The sequence below is a fragment of the Brassica rapa genome, chromosome A04, assembly GCF_000309985.2.
Source record: "Brassica rapa cultivar Chiifu-401-42 chromosome A04, CAAS_Brap_v3.01, whole genome shotgun sequence".
NCBI classification, from domain to species: Eukaryota; Viridiplantae; Streptophyta; class Magnoliopsida; order Brassicales; family Brassicaceae; genus Brassica; species Brassica rapa.
Window position 1 is genome coordinate 8,377,466 of NC_024798.2, and position 23,155 is coordinate 8,400,620.

Below are 23,155 nucleotides of genomic sequence, written 5' to 3' on the forward strand. Positions count from 1 at the left end.
AAATTTACAATGCTAATCAAAACAGCTTTGATCAGAGCCAACCTTCCAGCATAAGAAAGAAACCGGCATGTCCAAGTATTGATCTTACTGCGAACTTTCTCAACCAGCGGTAAATAATCATTCTTCCTCATTACCTTAGTCATAAGAGGCAGCCCCAGATACCTAACAGGAAGGCTCCCCTCATCAAATGGGAAATTCCTCAAGATTCTACTTCTCTCTTCCGAGGACACCCCCGCCATGTAGACCGTCGATTTTTCAATACTAACCTTCAGCCCAGACCACTTCGCAAACTCATCAAATACAGTCAAAGCTCCCTCTATAGACCGTTTTGAGCCTTCCACAAATACCATTAAATCATCAGCAAAGCATAGATGAGTTAATGATATTGACTTACAGCGAGGATGGAACACAAATTTCTTCTCTTGCACAGCTCTGTCGATCTTGAGAGAGAGAACATTCATACACAACACAAATAGATAGGGAGACAAGGAACAGCCCTGTCTCAATCCTCTTGAACTCTGAAAATAGCCCGCAAGTTCACCATTTACTTGAACTGAGAAAGAGGGAGTTGTAATACAGAGCCGAACCCAGTGGATAAATTTCCCCGGAACTCCCATTGCCTCCAAACTCCTCAGAACAAATGACCACTGTACAGAGTCAAAAGCCTTCGAGATGTCAATCTTCATCAGGCAACGAGGAGAAACATCTTCCTTGTGATAGTCCTTAACCAACTCCGAGGCTAATAAGACGTTCTCCATAAGTAATCTACCTTGAACAAATGCAGATTGATTAGCAGAAACCATCTTCGGAAGCAGGACTCTGAGACGATTTGCTAAAATTTTAGAAACCATCTTGTACAGGACATTACAGCAAGCAATTGGTCGATAATCTCTCATCTCCATAGAATCAATCTTCTTGGGTACTAATGCAAGAATAGTGGAGTTAATTCCCTTCGGAAGAAATCCATACCTGAATATAGACTGAACTGCTACAATGAAGTCTGGAGCAATGATTGACCATGCTGTCGTGAAAAATTCCCTAGGGAACCCATCTGGTCCAGGAGATTTATTTGAGGGCATTGCAAACAACACTTTGCGGATTTCTTCCTCAGAAACCTCTTCTTCAAGCTTACTACAATCCTCCATAGTACAACGGAACCCAAGTAAACTCTGCAACTCATCAAGTGAAGCTCCTTGGAAACTATCAGGACATTGGTTGAGAAAATCCGAGAAAAATCGCTCAGCCTCTGCTTTAATATCTGAATGCTTAGTGACCATTCTTCCACTACCACACCGAATCTCCCGAATTGTATTTTGTGCTTTCCGAGAACGAATAGCCGTGTGAAACGTTTTATTATTCAGGTCACCTACATCTAGCCAGTGAAGTTTTGCACACTGCTTAAGATGATCTTCCTCCAAACCCGCAATATGAATCCATTTCTCATAAGCCTCTGCCTCCTCTCGCACTGCTTCATCTCTAGGATTCAAAAGTGTTTGCTGCTGTCGCACACACAGAACTTCATATGCCTCTTTTGCTCTTCTCGTTAGATTTCCAAGCTTCTCCTTTCCAATCTCTCTAATTAATGGTTTTAGATTCTTCAACTTCTTGGAAAATCTAAACATTGCTGAGGTAGAATGATATAACCTCGGCGTTGAATCCCAGTAATCCTTCACCATAGGAAGATAGTTTGGTAAGCTTCCTATAGCATTTACATACTTAAAGGGCCTCCTCATCTTCTCACTTGGCGGCAGTAATTGAATCTTGCAGCGCAAATGGTCCGAACAACCTCCCGGCTCAAAAGTAGAGTAAGCATTCGAAAATCTCTGAAAAGCCTTATCATTCATTAACACTCTGTCCAACTTCCTACAGATAACACCTTCCTCCCTCTTATTACACCACGTAAAGAGTGGTCCTTGATATCCCATATCCCCAAACCGACAGTGAAGCACCATTCTCTGAAAATCTCTCATACCTCTAGAAGTTCTGCTCAAATTTGAGAAACCAGAACTTTCATCAACCTCCAAAATCTCATTAAAGTCACCCATTATCAACCACTCTTTATTTTGAAACAAGGACGAGTTCTGGTGATGACAGAGATCATCCCATAACTCCTTTCTCTCCTCAACATCATTACTTGCGTAAATGAACGAACAGAAAAAGTCCTCCTGACCTTGCAACCCAACTGAACACGTAATCATCTGATCAGTTTTATAAATTGGAGTCATCCTTACCGAATCTCTCCAAAGCAACCAAATTCTTCCCCCTGAACTATGCTCATAATTCGACATAGATGTCCAGTCCCTAAACTCCATATTTAAAATTCTACCCGCCTTCTCTTCTTTAACTCTCGTTTCCAGAATGCAACCAAAATCCATGTTATTACTTCTTATCCACTCTTTGACAACGGAATGTTTCAAATGCTTGTTAAATCCGCGCACATTCCAGAAGAAACTCGCCATGAATTAGTTTTTACGTCGAGAAGACCTCATGCTCTTCCCCGGAATTGGATCTTGAGCCTTAGTCTTCTGACCTTTCTTCCTACCTCTTAACCCTCCTACCTTCCCCCTTTCACTTACTGTCAACTCACGAGAAAATTCTTCCTCACTATCATGAATTACATCTACATCACGATCCTCTTCTTGACTAACCTCCCCTTCTTTCAGATTATCTTCTAAAATTTCCCCCTCTTCCTCCTCAACGTTGAGAACAGAGAACTTAGAAGCTGAAATCTGAATCTCAATGCCGTTATTTTGCACCCTCTGTGATCTCCCTATCCTCCCTGGAGAGACCCCAGACCAAGCATTCTCCAGCCTCTCTTCCGTCCTAGATTTGTCCTCATTGCTATCTTCCATAGCACTACCTTTCTCCCCTTGTTTAACTCCCATAACTGAGCCTTCCTCCTTCTTCTTATTGACTATCCCCGGACTCTTAGCTACCGGACTTCCATTCATCTTCTCTTCCGTTCTTTTTAACTCACATACCTTTTCTCCATGACCCCATTTTTCACACCTATTGCATCTCAAAGGCAACCATGGATAGAAATACTTCACTGTAAATTCCTCTCCTCCCTTTGTGAAAGTGATCTCCTTTGGTAGAACTTTCGAAGTATCTACCTTAGCAAAAACTTTAGCTTCCTTCAAGTTAGTGCAAGCTATAGTTTCTTGATGAAGCTTCACTGGAAATCCAATTGGGCTCGTGATGAAACTTAACCCCTCCCATGAGTACATATGAATAGGAACCTTCTCCAAATGTACCCACATAGGAATCGCTTCATCCTCTTGTTTTTCCCCCTCTGTTGTTGGTGTCCATTTGGTGACCACCATTGGAACCCCTGCTATGTTCCACATCCCACGACGAATGATCTTTTCCCGAGCCTTTGAACTAGATACCCTGAATCTCATGGTAGTAGCATTCACATCATAAACATCAACCTTAGTAGAGTCATCTCCATACTTCCAGATTCTGTTAAGAACCTTGTGAACCTTCGCAATATGAGGTGCGAGATCCAAGAACTTCCCCACAAGAAAATCTCCCCACAACGGTGTTGAGTTCTCGATGATCTCATCTGGAATTTCCACCGTCTGGATCCCATCCTTCTTCAATACCTCAACATTGTGCTTCTTCAACGACCTCTTATCCTCTGCAACTTTTACCCAGCTCTCCTCTTTTTTCCTTTCCTCAGCTCGATCCAACCCCGTACGAATCGCATCTACCCCCAGAGTCTCCTTGACTGAATCCTCGCCTGGAGGGTCCGGCAAATCCGGCGGTAGAGCCAGATCCATCGCTCGAACTCCCAAATCGCACGTCGCACTTTCCGTCGCCAAGATAATCGCCTTTCCCAAAACGATGCGTTTCTTCAGTGTACTGACTAGTACTCCGTTCATATCTTTATATGATTCATTGTGCGTCAACCACTCAAATTCATGACTTAACAATAAAATACTTTGTCGGATTTATAAAACAAGTTTGATATGTACATATATTATTGGATTAAAATCAAGAAAACATTTAATGAATTAATTAAACTAATTTTATTTTAAATCAAATTCCTCCATTTTAAATTAATAATTAAATAATATTTCATAAAACAATCTAATATATAACATAATATAAAAAATAATTAAATAAATCACCTAAAATTAAATTTTGAATTTTCTTATAGAAATTGCATTTAAAGTTTGTTAGAAAATAAAAAACAAAGAAGAAGAAGAAGAAGCGGAAAAAAAAATTGGAGTAGAAATAAAATAGCACTTGAAATGAGTAAGAATGAGACAAGAAATTAAAATTTTAGTTTGATTTTTTTATTTAATAATAAATTCATTAAACTTTGTAATAGTGATTTTAAGCAGAAAAGAGCCATAAAGAACAAAATCGGTAAGACATGTTATTTTATTCCTTTGGATGCCAAATTAGGAGTAGCAAATATCCAAAGACAATAAAAAAACATGTCACCAAGTAACGCAGAGAAAGAAAACAAAATAGATATTAGAAAAGTTTAAAAAACCGGACTGATAACTAAAAGGAAAAAAGTTTAGATCGTGGGTCATGGTTTGACTGAGTTTAATTGAGTTCAACCTAATTCAGTTAAATTCAATTAAAGAATAAAATAGAATTAATTCTGAATGATTTGTTAGTTATGTTTGGTGAATTTTATAAACATTAATACATTTAGTTATTAAAAAAATTATTTATCAAAGAAATATAAATAATTATTAAATAAAATTAAAGTATAAATAAATGAAAATCAAATATAAAATCAATATTTTTATTTAAATATATTATCAATATTTTGAATTTACATTTTATCATTGTGATTTTTGAAATTTCGTATAATAAGAAAATATTATTATTTTGTAAATTTGGTTTTTATTCACCTGAACCAGATATATGTCTGGTTTACAGTTTAACCCGAGCTGCCTTACCGGATTAGTGCGATTTAAAAACACTGGATATTAGGTATGAGTATTTGGGCTCTAGCCTTTTAGGATACCATTCTTTTAACTCTAAGTCTTATAGGTAATTTTGGACTAAGGAAGTCTACAAAAACATTGTTCAGTATTGGTGTAAATTTTAGTCGCATTTTTTGTTTGAAAATTGAGTCAAAATAAATTCTCTATAACTAATAGGTATCATGAAATAATATATTTCGCAGAGAAAATTGATCGTTAGAAACCACATTTAGAGCATCTTCAATGTAAAACTTCATTTTCTCTTTTAAAATGGAGTGAAAGTAAGTATAAAGTAAAAATGCTCTAACCTTAGTATATTTCCCACTTCATAATAGAGTAATGAACAAAAAAAAATATATTACTCTATTTATGAAATAAATTTCATTATGGAGTGAAAATAGAATAGAATTGAAGTAATTTTTAATCTATATTTACTTTTACTCTATTTTAGAGGAAAAAATGGTGTTAGGTTTAAAATGCCTTTAAAACATTGAAAACTGGTCTACTTTTTTGTTGGTTGTACCATAAAATAGCTATCAAAATTACAAATAAAAAACAAGTTACTTTTGAGTTAAACCAAGATATTCAAAGGAACGAGAAAAACATACTTCACCTTTAAACAAATAATTAAGAGATTTAAAGAACATAAACTGAAGAAAAATTTCAGGATGTGTTATTGGTTTGTTTATCAAGAAAGAGAAACATTTGACTTAATAAAAATTATGGATTATTTAAGTATGAATTTTCAAAACTATTTTAAAATATGGTGTTGTTGTTCTGTTTATTTAGAAAGAGAAACATTTGAATTTTTTTTTAAGATTATGGTGTTTTTAAGTAATACTTTTCAAATGATTTTTAAATATAGTGTTCTTAGTTTCTAAATTTATAAAAAAAAAATTTAAAGATTTAAAAGTCTAGATTATTGCATACATCATTTTATAAAATCAAGAAAAGCCTTCTATTATTTTAAAATAAAAGAAAATAATTCATATTGTCATTTTTAAAATTTAGTGTTATTAATAGATTGATTTTAAATTCTTAACATTGTTCTTCCCAAAATCTATTTCACAACAAAGTATTGTACGTTTACCATAGACTCTCGGAGTTGGTTTCTAAGAAAACATTGTTGCATTATTATAACCGAAAAGCTAATATTCCCACATCTAAAGGGGCAGCATGGCCATGATGACCTTGGTGGTTGAAACTTGCTTAATGTTTAAATAGAAAATAGTAGTATGAATAAAAAAAAGTATTATACTGATGTGGATAATCTCTCAAGTCTCAAATAACACATTTTACATCATAGATTAGGTTACACACCTTGCAATCAGAGCCGTGCCAACGGTGCACTGAAAAAGACAATCGTCTTGGACCCTGGATTAATATAAATTTATTTGGTGTCTTAAAATCTAAAATAATTTTTAGTCTAGTGATTTAGAATTATTCTGAAAAACGCTTTCCACTATAATTCAACGGACTCACCTTCTGAATTCAACTTTTTTTTCCTATATGATATAGTTAAAACGTATTCACTTAATAGACTTATTCTTTTATAGTTTTTACACTTGTATATTTTGTGAAGATGATATATTTCATTAGAAAATTATTTTCAATATAATTGGAAATAAGTTTATTTTTAAAACTTGCTATCCTTCGCACGGCACTGCTTACAATATGTTTTCTTGTATTTGTTGTTGTATACTCCCATGAGTAGTGCTAGTGTTACTAGCAGCACTACATAACTATTATTGTATTTCATCTCATGAGCAGATGTTCGCTTAAATATCTTTGTCGATGTTCAGTTGTATGACTTGATGTCGACCTCTCTACCAAAATGCTCTAGAAAGTAAAAGAATAAACAAGTAGTGGTGCGAACAAATCAATCTTAAGAATTTGATACCATGCAAAAACAAATTCTTAAGTCTTTTAGATGAGACATTTTGTTTTATTGAATACTAGAAAATTTGGTTATTCAGAAAATAAACACTTCAATTTATTAATTTGATAGATAAAAACAGAGACCAACATTCTGTTTCTTGTTGCACATTCAGAAACCGCCAAATAGACGCAGAACCAAGTGAATGAATGAACCGTTTTGGATGTTGTAGTCTGCTATGTTGTGACCATCTTGAAGTTGCTTGCCTGAAAAGATGAGCCTCTGCATTTGCGCTGGGACGCCTTCACTCTCCTCGATCATATCCTTTAGGTTTTCAATAGTATCAGAACCATCCACAGTTAGGCTTACGTTTCTGTTCTGCATATCCTTGACGACTATCTGCATGATATACTTTTCTTTTTATCTTTTTCTCTCCTAAACACTGGACAAGAAATTCGAAACTTTAAAACGAACAAAAAGATTGGATCTGTGTCATAAACAACATCTAAAGCTCTTATATACATAGCTGATTCGTTTTTACAGTTTCCAAAAATAATTTAGTCTTTGACCGTTTCTGGAGAACGTGGTCATGACTCTTGATGAAGATATTAGTAGTAGTTAATATTGATTAATCGCTCGTTGTGATATTTCCAAAGATGTCTCTTAGGTTTCCGTTTTCAATTTTTCATATTTCAGAACTTTTTCTACAGATTGGACTAAATAATTTCGGTGCATTATAATTCTGGTAAAAATATTTGTAATACAAATAATAACCGTAGGAAGCCAATGAATAACTGCTAAGACAAGCAGAGGAATATTGAAGTTTCATTTAGTGTTTCACATCACTGTTTGACTACAACCTTCTTACAAATTTCATAACCTGGAAATTCTCTGCATTTCATTAGTGATTGTTGGTTGGTCTCGACTCTCGAATACTCATGTCTCGCCAAACTATTTCAAACGTAAATGGCATCAACATGTATACATCAAGATAATTTAGTGTTTTGAGCAACCGTAAACTTATAGAAGGCATAGTCATTTATGTTAAAATTATGACTCTTAAGATTATTCAAGGGTTGATTAAAAAAAACAAATATTGTTCAAGGGATTGTGAAATACTTATATGCTTTTGAATCTTCAAAGCTTTAGCGCAGAAACAGAAACACAAGATCTTTTTTTCTGTTGTTTCCCAAATACTGCTGCTGCAGATTCAATTATGATATGATTAGTTTTCTGGTAATGTCATCAAAATCCTGTTTTATAATTTATGATGCATTTTATATGTTTGGAAGTTGCATCGAATTTCAGGCAAATAGTGTTACAGAAGCCGCAGCTAAAATCGTCAAATGAGAATATACTACATAAAAGTATATATATGAAGAGCTGTAAATTGTATCTACCATATTAGTGTAAGTAACAACATTTGTATTAAAACCCCCGTTAAGTTTAATGAAATCTATATTTGCAAGAAAAAGGATCACTGATATAATGATCTAGTTCTTGCAACTTTTGTAGAGTTAGACTTGTTTTTGTATAGAAATTCTCCTAATAAGGACCGACGAAGACGATTTTTCCAACCCTTGCCTTCACGAGCTTTACTCTCTTCTCTTCCTTCGACCTTTTCCAGTGGTTCTCGCTCTCTCTTGCAGAGCAAGAAGTTCGTTTCACCCATTGAGCCTATCTTCTCTTGTGGATTCAAAGCTAACACCAAAACAGTGATACATACAAATTAAATACTACAGATAATAACTTTATACTATGAATGTAAAACACAACGTTAATTCATGCAAACTATTTCCACGTGTTTTTCTTAAACAGTTGATTTCCATATTGAAGTTCAGACTAGTCCAGAATATGCGTGATTGTAAAGTAACACAAGTAAAGAGTGGTAAAGATGTAAAATACTTTTGAATCCTGCACTATTGGAGTAGAAAATGAAGTTGTTGACATCGAACCCTAGAACCGGGATCCTGCCTTGACGAGCATAGGTTTTCAAAGCTGTGTTAATAACACTTGAAACTTTATCGTCTTCATTGACCAAAAACCTTATAGGACCAACGCTTCCAAGAACATTCACACTCACCAAAATCTTTTTCTTCGGCTCTTTCATCACTCTTTTTCACTGAAAGATTATTTTCCCCCTTCGTCTTTGCATGAAGCTCACATCCTCAATGGTTGCATTTTATAGAGGCAAAAAAGACGGACATGAAAGATACATGTTTGGAGTTTTTCGTCCATTGAGAGACTATTTAGAAGAACCTATAATATGCTTCTTTCATTTATAAGTCCCGACAAAACAAGTTAGATGGATTTTCTATCAAGGCCAAGAAATTTCTTTTTATGAGGTTAATCACCATACATGTAGAACCACCACAGTGAGTCTAAATTTGTTAAGCGATTGATGGTTATTGGTAGTTTATTGTATATGTACATATAGAATCTTTGAAGAATCTAATGCCATTGGCTTGTTGGCTCAAATGTGGATGCATTAACCTATGGTGCTGATGCAGAGAGTAGTGGAATCTCTTGTGAAACTATTCGACCACGAGAACATTTTTGATATATATGGTTTAGACAACTAATGTGACAGAGAACTTAGTGAAAGAATGGATGTACTATTTATTCTCCTTTTCAAGTCGAAAAGGTGTAGAGAAAATAGTTGACCGGTTGACAAAGTCATACATAAGACAAATAATGGGGTGGAAATTGGGAAAATGAGTAAATGAGGTGAGGTATCAACTTAATTGCGGTGGTCGGTACTATCTATAATTAATGTATGATGGTTACAGTGGACAACTTTGTGGAGGATTGCAGGACTATTTCATTTTTAATCCTGTAAATTGATTAGTCTATGAATATTATGTTTTACGTCAGCATCATTACTAAATTCAGTAATAGATTTGGTTGACCAAACTGGGTGATATGAGTTTACGAAAATTAACAATTTTGTTTTCTTGACAGTACGTATTTGATAAAACTGTGCTTATATAATATTATCGTCCTTTGTAAACTGAACTGCGAGTTAAAAAGACCTATTAAAAAAACATCAAGAGAAATTGGTAACATGTTTTTTTTGACAACAAGTACTTGTGTCTTACACTCTTACTAGGCATCTGCTTTCTCAAATTTAAATAAATTAAATCTTACGTAATAACATACGAGGTCTAGGAGAAGACACATACTAAGACTAAAAACAAAAATTGGCGGTAGTCCAAATTAAATAGTATGAGTTTTGAGAAATAATATTAGTATTATAAAACTCAAAATGATAACCTCAAATAAAAACATCATGTACGAATTATTTTTTTAACAATATATTATTATTAATAATCGATCCGTAAACAGAAATAAGTACAACTCACACAAAATTACACAATTCAACCATATTGTATCTACCTTTGCTCAACCTATATTCCGGCGCGTTCCGGTAAATCGAATCAAGTATCCTCATGCATCAATTACTGTTCTCTGCCTTTGACGATGGCCACGGGAAGGAGAGATTCACCTTGTTGCCTCGGAGTAGCTAGTTTTTTTATATAAATTTTGTCTTAGAATGCATCGAAACCTTCATTGAATCACCAAAATGAAACTGAAGAAAGAAAACCAAAGACTAACCAAGTAGCAATCTTAGACCGGCTGTACACACTTTTCTCAAACGCCAAATATCGGAGCAGATAATGAACCCAAGATGGACTCCTCACCGGCTCCGAAAAAAAAACAAGCCGCAAAGACCGATTAGCCAAAATGCCTCTGCTAAAACAAACCTGCAGAAGACGGGCACAAAACAGCAACTATTCTAGCACCAGATAAAAATCAACGACATGCAAAAGTAATAGAAACAACATTGTCAAGACTGCTTGATAACAGCAGAAGGCACTAGGATACCGAAGCTCCGCATTGAGTCACAGAAAGGAGCCAGAGGTTCATAGACCACACAAACCCCTACTCTCCTCATAACACGCCACTGTCGAGAACCGAGCAGAAGTAACCTTAACCGTCAAATTGTTGAAAACCAGTGACTATGGCCAACTAGCCAAACTATACACGAACAAAGCAACTAGGAAGCTATCGACAAGCTTCAAGTGTTGACCTGATACTAGAATCTAGAAGAGGTAAACAAAAGAAAGAGAGACCACCAGCGATACAATGGTGGAGTCATAGGCGACCCAAACAAACCGAACGCCAAGAACCTCCACCCGGGAACACCGCAAGATCCATACACACCAAACCTGTTGGCTATAACTGTTCCCTCAAGTAACAGAACCTCCGAGGCTGTCATGTTACGAAAGAGACAGGGCAAAACTCACCGAGACACCAAGGCTGAGTCACTGTGCCAGACAACGCCACCGCTTTGGCAAAGCTAGGAAGCAGATCCGGAATCCACGAGCAATAATTCTGAAAGCTTGAAACTTCCTCCATACGCCGCTGAAATGCTAGAGAGAAAAGATGAAAAAGCCCTCATGAACCCTAAAAACCGAGCCCCTCTGACAGAAACTGATTTGACTCCGCACTACGACTCCAGAGCGTACAAAGTTCAACCCGGTGTCGAGCCTCTTCGTGAGCAGAGGACTAGCCGTGAAAACTTTCAGAGACAAAATCGAACAAAGTGAAGAGAAACAGAGGCTATAAAGAAGCCAAAGAAAAAACGAGCTAGGGAGGAAGAGAAAGCCGCCTCCGGTGCTGCTCGCACGCGCCATCCGAATGCCAGAGCACACCAGATCTGAAAAATTGAAGTAGAGATAGAGTTAGGTGAGGAGAGAGAGGAAAGAAATACTTTGATCAAGTGCAATGTTCTTTTTATGAATGTTGATCAAGGTAAAATACAATATAGATAATATAACTGAATACAACATTTTTTTGTCATCTATTAGATTAAAACTTGAATCAAATATATTCTTTCACTAAGTCGAGAAATATATGATTCCTTTCCGAAATCATAAGCCAGCGTGGTATAAGATATCACCCGGATACAAAAGAAAGACCTAAATCAAAATAACAGGAGAGAAAGAAAAATTTAAAAAGATAGAGGAGTACAAATTAAAATTAGATGGTACTTCAAACTATTAAAAACAAAAACAAAAAGAGAAAATGAGAAAAAATGAGTTCTTTTTGTTAAGGGAAAATTTGGTATATATACATAAGAGAACATAAAATAAAGAATATAGCCATACTATAATAATCACTATTTGATGGGACAATTTGGCACATTTTTTACTTTATTCTCCTTAGAAGCGCGTGTCACATACATCTAACATAATAAATATATTATACCGTACTATATATAATAAGTAAATAGTATAGAAAAATACAGAAAAATATTCAAAAGTAGCATGCATTTGAAGAGAAGGAGCAACAACGGAAGAAGAAGAGAGAAAGAGGAGGAGGAGGTGGAGGGAGAAGGAGGGATGAGAAGTAAGAGCAAGGGCAGGAGAGAAGAAGAAGAAGAGGAGGAGGGATAAAGAAGAAGAAGAGGAGGGAGGAAGTGAAGGGAGAACCGGAGAAGGAAGGAGGTAAAAGAAGAGGAAGAAGCTCCAAAAAATTATACTATTTACGTAAATAGAATAATATACTATTATAAGTATTAGTAACACATTGTTTTAAATACGTTTTATTAAATGTACTATTTTATTTTAATAAATAATATAGTATAATTTTTGTCCGATATTGTTTAAAAATCTGTTTTAAAAATTTTAAGTTATGCCATAAGTAAAAAAATATGTATATCTTTAGTAACATAATAATTTGGTTGAAATATATTTGTTTCAAAAGATATACATTAATAAAATTTGGAGAGGGAAAAGAATAAAAAAGACAAAGACAAAAAAGAAAATGAAAAAATAACAAAAGAAAAATAAAAATCAATGGTTGAGATTGTTCAAAGGATAAAATAAGTAATATTATATAAAATACACAGAATACTCTAGCCTAATTGTTGTTATGGACATATACTTTATTTCTTTTTTGTTATGTGCATGTGCCCTAATTTCCCTTTTGTTAACCGATTTACCGTATAACGAAATTTTACGTTTTCTGTTTTCTTTAAATTACCATATACTCTTTCCATATTCTTGTAGAGTTAAATTTTATATATTAATCGACGAAGTTCTTAGTTTTCTTTTTGTTTCACAAAATAAATACAGTTCTTCAACTATACTTGTTTATAAATTTGATATTCAATTTCTGTAGCAACAGAAAAGTTAACCGTATCAGATCTAATTCATGTGCATATGAATCATGTTACCATCTTAATTTGGTGTGCCCGTAACGTGATTAATAACTTTGTAATACCACATTCAATGCATTTTAGTACTTCTATAAAATATAGAACAACTGTATTATTTAACGTTAAAAATATAGAATGTATTCTTTAGAAATATTGATCTCTAAAAATAAAATAAAATAGAAGAATATTATTTTTTCTTCTACAAATAGATAAAATAATAATATCTATGTAAAAGAAAAATAAAAATGAAAAATCACTTTATATTCTTAAAACAAAAATATAGAGATAAGTTAAAGACGCTCTAATTAGTTTCACCACCAAGACAATAATTGAGTCAATCAAGTACGAAATAGGTTTTAAAATAGTGCAAGCAGGATACCCATAAATATTGACTAACCTATCTATCACTAACTCCGGATATGTATAAGGTTCTTCTAACTGCAAACTCGTTTGACCAAAATATATAGCCCAATTTTCTAAAACTTCTTGTTATTGCCTTTATATTCTCATTTAAATTCAAACCCATATATTACATATTATTTAAATATTTAAAATCGTCATAAATTTCTTAAATACCCAAACTTTGTAATTATCATCAAATTTACTCTTAAACTTAATTTACCCAACAATATAATCAACTCAATTAAATACATAAATTTTAAATTAAATAATAACATCTTTAAGAATGAAAAGCATAGTATCCTAATTTTTAGATTAAAGATTAACTCTAAATAATCCATCACAAAAATTTCATTGCTTTATACGCAGTCATTTATTGTACTACTTTAACAAATACTTTTAACACCTTTTTGAAACAAAATATGTAATTAAACTTTAATTATGCAAAATAAAATTAATAACTTTTTTTTCTTCAAGAAGTTATCTATATAATACATATGTCATAATCCAGTATCATTGTGAGAGAAGAATAAATATAACATTGACTTGTCAACTATATATCAGTCAACGAGAAAGTAAAAGATAAATAACGAGTATATATATTTTTGTCATTTTTTTTGTCATAAATAATGAGTATTAGAGATTAGAGAGAGAGAGAGATATAGTTTATAAATCATTATTTTTTTTTGTACTTTTGATGAGTTATAAATTAGATTAGAAATTTATTTTACAAACAAAATGTTTTACTTTTATAATTTCTACAACAAGAGATGTGTGACAAGAGTAAAAATTTAAACAAAATTTTCAGTTCTAGTAGAGTACAAAAATAAAATCCTACATACGGTGTGTATTAACCAAAATAAGAATAGACTATCCAAGATTCAGGATTGTGTTTTGATCTCATGAATGAATTGATTTACACAGAAAAAGGAAATACAAAATTATTCGGACAATTATTTCAAATATCCAATTTTTTTTTTGAATTTTTGTCACAAAATAGTATTAAAAAAAGACCAAAATAGCTCTTTTTTTTTGAAGATTTTAATATTTATTTTTTATTTTTTAAAAATTTGAAACTCTATCCCCGAAATTCTACCCTTTAATTTTAAACTCTAAATCTATATTAGTTAATCGTAGAGTAAAAATACATTTTCTTCGTTAAAAACTATTTTTGCGATAAAAACTTAAAAAATGCTATGGTATGAAATTTCTCAAATTTATTTTGGGTAAGGTTGACCAGATAATATGTAGCATAAAAAAGTGTTTGCCCAAGTGCATTTAGTGATATTTATTGTAATTAAACCAAATTTTAGTAATTGTAATTAGCTAATTGTGATGGGTCATTACGCGTCGCTAAATTCCGCCCCTACCACATTAATAAAACGATTAATATTGTCATAGTATCATTATAATAATAATAATATTGTCTTTTTGTCCAAAATGGACAGTCAATATAGACAAAGTCAGAGGTGGCGAAAGGCTGACTAATACAATAGTTTCCATAAACCTTTACGACAATGAATAATTAATATAATAATTTGTCTCTTATTGATGTGTAAACCAGACGATACTTCCGAGTTCCGTCTCTCTTCTGAAGCCGCTATATATACCAACTCGAGAAACAAGTTTAACTCACAGAAAAAACAAGTTTGCTATTGACAAGAAAAAACAATGGAGAATCTATTGGGACTTCTCAGAATTCATGTGAAGAGAGGTGTGAATCTCGCCATTAGAGATATCTCAAGCAGTGATCCTTACGTCGTCGTTCACTCAGGAAAACAGGTAAAAGACTCGATTATGATGCCATTTCTAAATAAATCTTGTGATGCATCTTTTCCAACATAACTTGTAAAGATAGCTGCATAAAAGTAATTGGACAAGAAGACTTAAGTTCATGTTCATATTTGTTGGTTCTCGTACCATATGATTTATTGGTATATTCGTAATCTTTTACTCTAAGTCACCAATTTTTCTTTCTTCGTTTCCTACATCACAAATCTTCTGGTTCCACCATAATATGATTGAAAATGATGACCTCTCTGTCGCCTTGTGATCAATCAAAAGCATTCTTAATTTTGTCCTTCTGATTTGATGTAGAAGCTTAAAACACGCGTGGTGAAACACAGTCTTAACCCCGATTGGAACGACCATTTAACGCTTTCTGTGACTGATCCAAATCTCCCTGTTAAACTTGTAAGTGATTCTTACATTTTTGGTTAGCATGAAGGTTAAATTAGCGGGCTTTACTAGAAATTGAGCATTCTTGTTGTTAATTATTCACACAGACGGTTTATGACTATGACTTGCTCTCCGCGGATGACAAGATGGGTGAAGCTGAGTTTAACATTGCTGCATATCTTGAAGCCATTAAATTCCGCTATGCGCTCGAAGGAGGACTTCCCGATGGGACAATAATAATGAAGATACAACCGAGTAGACAAAATTGTTTGTCTGAAGAGAGTCATATTGTGTGGAACCAAGGCAAACTTGTTCAGAATATGTTCCTTAGGCTTCAGCACGTGGAATGTGGAGAAGTTGAGATACACCTCGAGTGGATCGATATCCCCGGTTCAAGGGGTATTTAAGTCAGACCCCGCTTAGGACGTGTGCTAATAGTGCAAATGCACAGAACCCGACATTTTTATTAGTTTTTTTTTTTTTTAAGTCTTAATTGATTCTTTGTAAACAAAAGTTTTTATAGACCCAAATTTTGATTTAAAGAATTTGGGCAGCAGAGGGCCATAGAACTCTGATGCGGTTTAAAACTGGTCTGTGAAAGATCTCAAAATAGTTTTTTTCATTTTTTGGGGCTAAATTGTACATATCATTACGAAAATAAATGTTAAGGTTTACAAGATTTTTAAAACAAATTGTATCAATTCTAGGCTTGATTACACGGCAAAAAAATTTAAATACATGTAATCAAACACAATCGAAACTGAAGCCATTCCGCTTGGAAGTGAACAAGACAGTAGAGAACGATATAATCGTGATAAGCAGGTGAGAGATCAAACCGAAATAAGCAAGGATGGAGAGACCCTCGACTAGAGATCGAGAGCATGACACGAGCAGGAAAATGTTTCACTTGGCTGCCTGAATAATTAACTTCCTCATAGAAACATAGACAAGCCCACTTATGGCATGTCAATCAAGGGATTCGTGGCATACTAGAGAACTTATTGCAACACGTAAATGACAAAGCATCAGAACTCACCAATGTTGGTGATTCAAACGTTCTACTATTCGGTAGTCTCATACCTTTTGGATCTTTGATAAATAACAGAAGTAAAAGTTATATGACTTATCCAAAGCTAATGATTTACTTTGGAAACAATACATGGTTATGCATAGTTAACATACACAAAACATAACACTTGTTCAATATACTTTTGTTATTTCTTGCTGCATTTAACTGCAGCTACTCCATCAACTCTTTTAATTCCAACAAGACACTGTTGAAAACATGTACTCAGCAATTAGGGTTCGATAACCTCGTGCTTACCAAGATGAAACTATCATTTCAAAAACGAAAAACAAATGGAAAGTATGACAGCAGAAAGTGTGATGACTGCTTACCATCACCTTTCACATCTTCTTGAAGCATGGATTCTCCTCTAAGATGAACGTTAATCCACTTCTAATTCTAGGATCTTTGGTCTGGAAATTTTTGTAGGAAACATCCTATTAGGTTGTACGCTACCAAGCTCGTGTCGTCACAATGGAGAGAAAGGTACTGGTTCTTCTTTCTTTTGAGTGGATTCTGCATACCATGATTGTAATAACCTTCATGAGCCAATAAATTTTTGGTCGAGAAAAATCCCGCTCGACCAGTTTTTAGTTGGTTTAACAAGGATTAATAAAAATAAAAATCGACCCGGTAGATTAATTTCTCGAAGGGACTGTCTTGTGGTTGAAAGACCTTCACTTGATAGTTTGGTCGAGTCTTAAATATTTTGGTCGAATTTTTATTAAACTGGAAGAGATTTTCCGAGAACAAGACGAGAGCCAAAGACAAGGAATATTTGGTTGAAAAATTATTGAAAATTATCAACCAACAGCTACAATTAATTTTGGACCAGACTCATGTCTTCCACCAGCCTGCTTGCTCAGTCTTTAATCACATGACTTGCACCTACCTGCTTGCTTAGCTTCTTCAGTAACTGTCACATGACAATCACAAGCTGCCTGCTTGCCTTGTTTCTAAGATTGTCATGTGAGAAGCACATGAAAGGGCTGGAGTTTCTTCAGGTTAAGGAAAGGACAGCAGCTTGTGCTGAGAGTGCTGAAGCAGCTGGCTAGCTGTCCCCACTCAGCTTAGCTTTGTCCTGAGTGAAACCCTCACCTGAAGCAAGCTCACCTCATATTTAACCCCTCTCCAGCTGCTTCCCACGTTCAGAACCCTACAGAAAAACCTAGAGAATTTCAGTGAGAAAGAGAGAAAGAAGAACAGAAAAATCAGTGAGAAAAATCAAGAAAATAAATCAAGAAAAAAATTGGTGGTGACCTAATCTTCAACCCTAGCTCAATCAGTTGCTGTGAGAAAGATCAGAAGGTGAGATTCTTACATAAAACCCTAGACCTAGTTCAGTTCAGATCATGATCAGGCCTTGATCTTTCTCTTTGATCAGTCCAGCCACAAGCTTACCTTGGAGAAGAGGATCAGCTGAGGCCATCTAGTCCTTTGGTTCATCTTGGTAAGCTTTGGTCTCTTACCTCAGTCATGTCTTGATCAGAGCTAGTGGATGTGTACATAAGAACTTGGTCGGATCAGTTCTCTAAGTGGTGATATAGTTCAGATTTTGAGTAATTTCGGTTTGAATCAACCTCTTAGAACCACCAGCTATGATGTTTTGATCTGGCTTTGATTAAACCAATTTGAACTCAGTCTGATCTTTTCCTGAACTTTGGTAGACTGACTAGAACCAAGCTGAACTGGTATAGTTTGAGTGGAACCAAGCTTGAACTGATCTGATCTAAGGTGTTAGCATGAACCAAACTGATCTTGTAGTCATTCACTTCTGTTTCAGGTCAGAGGTGGAGTAAGGCCTTAGGTATCCAACCAGTTCCAAGACTAATCTCTTAGGTGAGTCTAGATAGATGTTGAGATTGATTAATTTAGTAAAGTCTCTCAAGTTTATAAGAGTAGTGTTATGTTTACTTATTGTGAACTATACATAAGAGTAATTAAAATGTTAAAGTAAGGTTAATCCTCATCTTAGTACTTGTGAACAAGTACTAATCTTAACTATGAAATAATCATGGTTTAATTAAAGATTAATCTTGGTTTAATTAAGGATTGATCTTGGTTTAATTAAGGATTAATCTTGGTTTAATTAAGGATTAATCTTGGTTTAATTGATAATTAATCTGAAATTAATTAAAGAGTAATCATGATTAATTAAGAGTTAATTATGATTAATTAAGGATTAATTATGAATTAATTTTGGAATGATTATGGAAGTAAAAGCATGTGAAATCTTGTTATATTCACTATCTCTAAAGCCCCCGCATTTCCGTGACTTGGTCCTGCGAACGGAACAAGGTCATGAAGACACGATGATGGGGTAGCTCCCTGGAGACCGTGTACTGCATGACGATGCAGTGTCGGATTGTTCATACCGGACATTCGATAATGATGGTGATGCTAACTCACTAGTCTCGGTTAGCCTTAGTGGTTTCTCGGGTCTAGTTTATATATTGTATTATATGAGTATGGTAACGGGCGGATGTTGTGGAAGTGATGTTTAAAATAATAATTCACAATGATGATCGATATTAAAGTATAGTACTAGTACTTGCATGATCATGTATATCCATTTGATAATTGTTTGGTTTATTATTGATTGTGTTTTGATTCTAGATTCACTGAGTAAACTAGTTGCTCATGACTCATTCGTGTGTGCAGGTAACCCTTAGGCGGGAGACACTTTACTCTTTTGGACGGAAGGAGCGGCCAACCAGCGGTAGTATTTTGTTGTCCTTGCAACGTACCTTTTGATGTATATTTACTTAAAACGTTGTTGGGCGATAGGCCGTAGGGTAAACTATAACACTTTGTAAGATGTTTAAAGTAAACAAATAATGTATAAAAGATGTTTATAAATCACGAGTTCTCATATGATATTAGTCCTTGTCCGGGACGAACTAACTATCAAATATTGCTTTATCGGGTTGAAAAGCCTAGAAAAATATCTGATAGGAGTGTCTCTGTTCTTTGGTTGTTGGTCTAAGGTGATCGGATTTATTTCGAGAACCTCGGGTCGACCATCAGGAAACATTGACCGTGTCATTTCCGGTTATCTACGATCGGGGGTGTCACAATGATCAACACTCTTTATGTTTTCAACATAATAAAAAGAACGAAGGCTAAGCTATTAAATCTATCCCACCTCAATATCCCTCCAAGTCTTGGTTGTACCTGTAACACTTCCGAACCGTCCTAGACATAGATCGACCCACCAGCCAACAATCAAACAAGAACATGACCGACATATGGCCTACACTAAGGGTTGGAGATGAAAGGCCAACCGGTCAGCCAACAATCAAACAAGAACATGACTGACCGTCCAACCCAACACCATAGTCCGGAAGCGCAACGTGACGGGCTAGGGACCATCCGGTCAGAGTGACAAAAATTATTCCACAACTTAGACCAGTTCATCCACTAACCCGTCCCACTAATTCAAGGCATAAGGCTTTGCAACCCGTACTAAGAGTTAGAGTTTTCCGTTAGCTAGAGACTAACACTTTTCAACCCGTACCAAGACCTAACGTTGTGTTAGACCAGACTACTCATATATCAAAGTAATCATGATGCACATATAAAACAATTACTTTATTGATTCAAAAGATATCCATACATTGATATAATTCGAGACCGATCCCTGCCTAATGCCAAATCGAGTCAACTAAACACAAATCCAAAATACCGTTAACAAAAGGCATATAAATCTACACCGGTGGTCCTAACGTCCAACACCAAGCTATCCGATCATCCTTACTAAAGCTACCTTCAAAAAAAGGACAACAGAGTTGGATGAGTAACCTAATGTCACTCAGTGAGCTGTGTTGGGGTTAAAAACGGTTACGACAGAATTACCACCCGAAAATCCTCAGAGATCGTATTTCCGAAAGAGATAGTAAAAAGAAGGATACAACTTTCATAAAATATAACCAATACGAAGTTTTTACGAAGAAGTATCCTTGAAGATTCAAACCAAACAAACCAAGCTCGGTCGTTGCGTAATTACTGCGCATACACGCCGTCCGGTCGCCACGTAGCAACCAAGTCCGGGCCGATATCGGCCGCTGCATAGCGACCGAACGTCCGACCTACTCGGTCGCTACGTAGCGACCGAGCTCAGCCAAGCTCGGTCGCTACGTAGCGACTGAGCTCGAGCCAAAGCTCGGTCGCTACGTAGCGACCGAGCGCTCGTCCCGCTCGGTCGCTACGTAGCGACCGAGCTCGAGCCAAAGCTCGGTCGCTACGTAGCGACCGAGCGCTCGTCCCACTCGGTCACTACGTAGCGATCGAGCTCGAGCCAAAGCTCGGTCGCTACGTAGCGACCGAGCGCTCGTCCCGCTCGGTCGCTATGTAGCCACCGGGCTCGAGCCAAAGTTCGGTCGCTGTGTAGCGATTGAACTCTTCCGAACATCGACAGACATCAATCCATGCATTCTCGTCAAACCATCAAATACTATCTCCCGAAGACCGTAGCAAGCTCAGTCTATGTTTCCGCTATTCTAAATCATCGATCAAACTTTGCGAATTAAAAACCGCGGAAAGTTCGTTCTTTATCGAAAGAATTCGTAGTAAACTTGTCGAGTCGCAAGACGGCCCAAAGGGACCTAAAATACGACTCGAGGCCCATCCTACGATTTCTTAACCAAAAGCCCGTAAACCACAGCATGGTTTACGCTTGGTCCACAAGGAAGGATAAATGTCAAGTTTCCGCGGATAAATACGGAAGTTTTGAAGATAAATACGGAATATCTCCATTTTTATGCTATGGCGGCTTAAGGGCAGAAGAGTAAACGCGTAAACCAACCTTGGAGCTAGTATATAATGAGTCCTAGGTGAGGAGCATTAGGGAGAACTTTTTCAGAGCAAACTTAGCACTTAGAGCAATTTAGGCAATTTTCCGTTTTTGTTATTTCGAGCTGCGACTCAATTAGGTTTAGCCGTCTTAGGGTTGCTAGAACTAGGAATCTCGCCGACAGCTCTCGAGCCCAGGCTTATACCTTGTTGTAAACGCTCATACGCAAATTCGGAATAAGATCTTCTTCGCTCTCTTTTTCGATTTCTTATACTTTATCATTGTTATTCTCGTGTTCTGATTGCTTGATGTGTGGTAATTAGCAGATATCCGGGTCCTCTGAGAAATTAGGGTTTTCCTAGTTTCCTTATTTAAACGGAAATCGACAGTGCAAATTTCGGTTCCCACAAGCTGACGGCCTCTACCCGCAACCTAGACTCTAACCCGGATAACCCAAAATAACAATCAATCAAACTATAGCATGCAATCAAAGTTAAACAATCAATCCTTAGTTAACCATATACACGCCTGAATTCAATACTCATGAAGTGTTAAAAACTTAGACTATACAAGTATCATTAGCTGGTCAACCAACAATCAAAAAAGAACGTGATCGGCCAATCAATGATACCGCATAGCTTTCAATATCCACCACTCTTAACACAATCCTTAAAATACATACATGCCAACGTCAGGCCTACACTAACCGCAAACACACCGAGTCTAATCCGGTACCTGAGCCAAAATTAGGAATCAATACCATAAACATGCAAGACAAATAATCAACAACCAAACACAACCACAATGAAAAGATTATGACTAACGACGACTCCATCTAACCTTTAAAACAATATTTCGGTGTTACACTTAATCTAGGGTTCCATAACCCTCTACGACACTCTAACACAACACTCTAACCCGAGAAATGGTGACTTTGTATTCATCCTCTCTATCGACAATGTCCTATCTTCCTACCACAAAGGCTAAAAGAAGGAATTTTCAACCGACCGCGGCCCACTGTCCATCGGGTCACCGCGCGACAGCCCATAGCCCTTCGGGTCACTGCCACATTATACCGTCATGTAATACTCAGCCATAGGCCATGACCTCGTCTATCTGAGTCTTCCCAATCCAGCAAATAAGGGGTTTCTTTGAACCCGCTGAATACGAGGGGGAGTTAACACTAATCAACCCCTAAACATGCCTAGCATGGGGGTTACGCACATGCTGTCGGCATCTCTCACTCGACACACAATCCTTATGAAAGACCTTAGAGACTAGACTCAACTACACTAACCACTAGTACCAGTAATCCGGCCTATATGGCCTAAGACTCTTGGTATTAACATCTAATAAACTAAAAAACAATAATATCATTATAGCTCAACCAGTTAGTCATTCCCTCGCCAAGAGCTGACTAATCTCAATCAATAAGATTAATTAAATCTATTAAACCAACCACTCAATCAAACCGTTACCCAGATAGTTCAGCCTTCTGCTGAGAAACTATCTTTAAAGATAACGGGAACCTGCACTCAACCATAACAACACGCAAGAATAGAAAACATGATATATCCTAGCCCTAGTCCTTGTCAGGTTATTTACTAAGTCTTAATTCCATATCATTTCAGCTTAGTCCATGCTAAACTGAGTCCAATTTATAAATAAAATA

The 23,155-nt window shown here is 35.7% G+C and overlaps 3 protein-coding genes across 5 annotated transcripts; 1 reads left to right on the top strand and 2 right to left on the bottom strand.

Annotated features, from left to right (window-relative positions):
- Positions 1 to 2,462: 2,462 nt before the first annotated feature.
- LOC103863864 lies at positions 2,463 to 3,884 on the bottom strand. Its single transcript, XM_009141628.1, has one exon. It carries the CDS (start codon positions 3,882 to 3,884, stop codon positions 2,463 to 2,465), a length of 1,422 nt encoding a protein of 473 aa, XP_009139876.1.
- Positions 3,885 to 8,205: 4,321 nt separating this feature from the next.
- Positions 8,206 to 11,683, bottom strand: LOC103863750 (uncharacterized protein At4g22758). 2 transcript variants are annotated; one of them, XM_033290025.1, is made up of 4 exons: positions 11,133 to 11,683; positions 10,441 to 10,589; positions 8,731 to 10,348; positions 8,206 to 8,526 (listed from the first exon to the last, which is right to left on the bottom strand). In XM_033290025.1, exons 3-4 carry the CDS (start codon positions 8,933 to 8,935, stop codon positions 8,303 to 8,305), a joined length of 429 nt encoding a protein of 142 aa, XP_033145916.1. In that variant the 5' UTR covers positions 8,936 to 10,348; positions 10,441 to 10,589; positions 11,133 to 11,683; the 3' UTR covers positions 8,206 to 8,302. The 2 variants fall into 2 exon arrangements, with proteins under 2 accessions (XP_033145916.1, XP_009139746.1); XM_009141498.3 differs by having other exon boundaries at positions 10,441 to 11,683.
- Positions 11,684 to 12,264: 581 nt separating this feature from the next.
- Positions 12,265 to 16,326, top strand: LOC103863751 (protein C2-DOMAIN ABA-RELATED 1). Of its 2 annotated transcripts, none has more exons than XM_033290024.1 (3): positions 12,265 to 15,274; positions 15,548 to 15,640; positions 15,733 to 16,326. In XM_033290024.1, the coding sequence occupies exons 1-3, from the start codon at positions 15,119 to 15,121 to the stop codon at positions 16,030 to 16,032; spliced, it is 549 nt and encodes a 182-aa protein (XP_033145915.1). In that variant the 5' UTR covers positions 12,265 to 15,118; the 3' UTR covers positions 16,033 to 16,326. The 2 variants fall into 2 exon arrangements, with proteins under 2 accessions (XP_033145915.1, XP_009139747.1); XM_009141499.3 differs by having other exon boundaries at positions 12,285 to 15,229; positions 15,545 to 15,640.
- Positions 16,327 to 23,155: the final 6,829 nt, after the last annotated feature.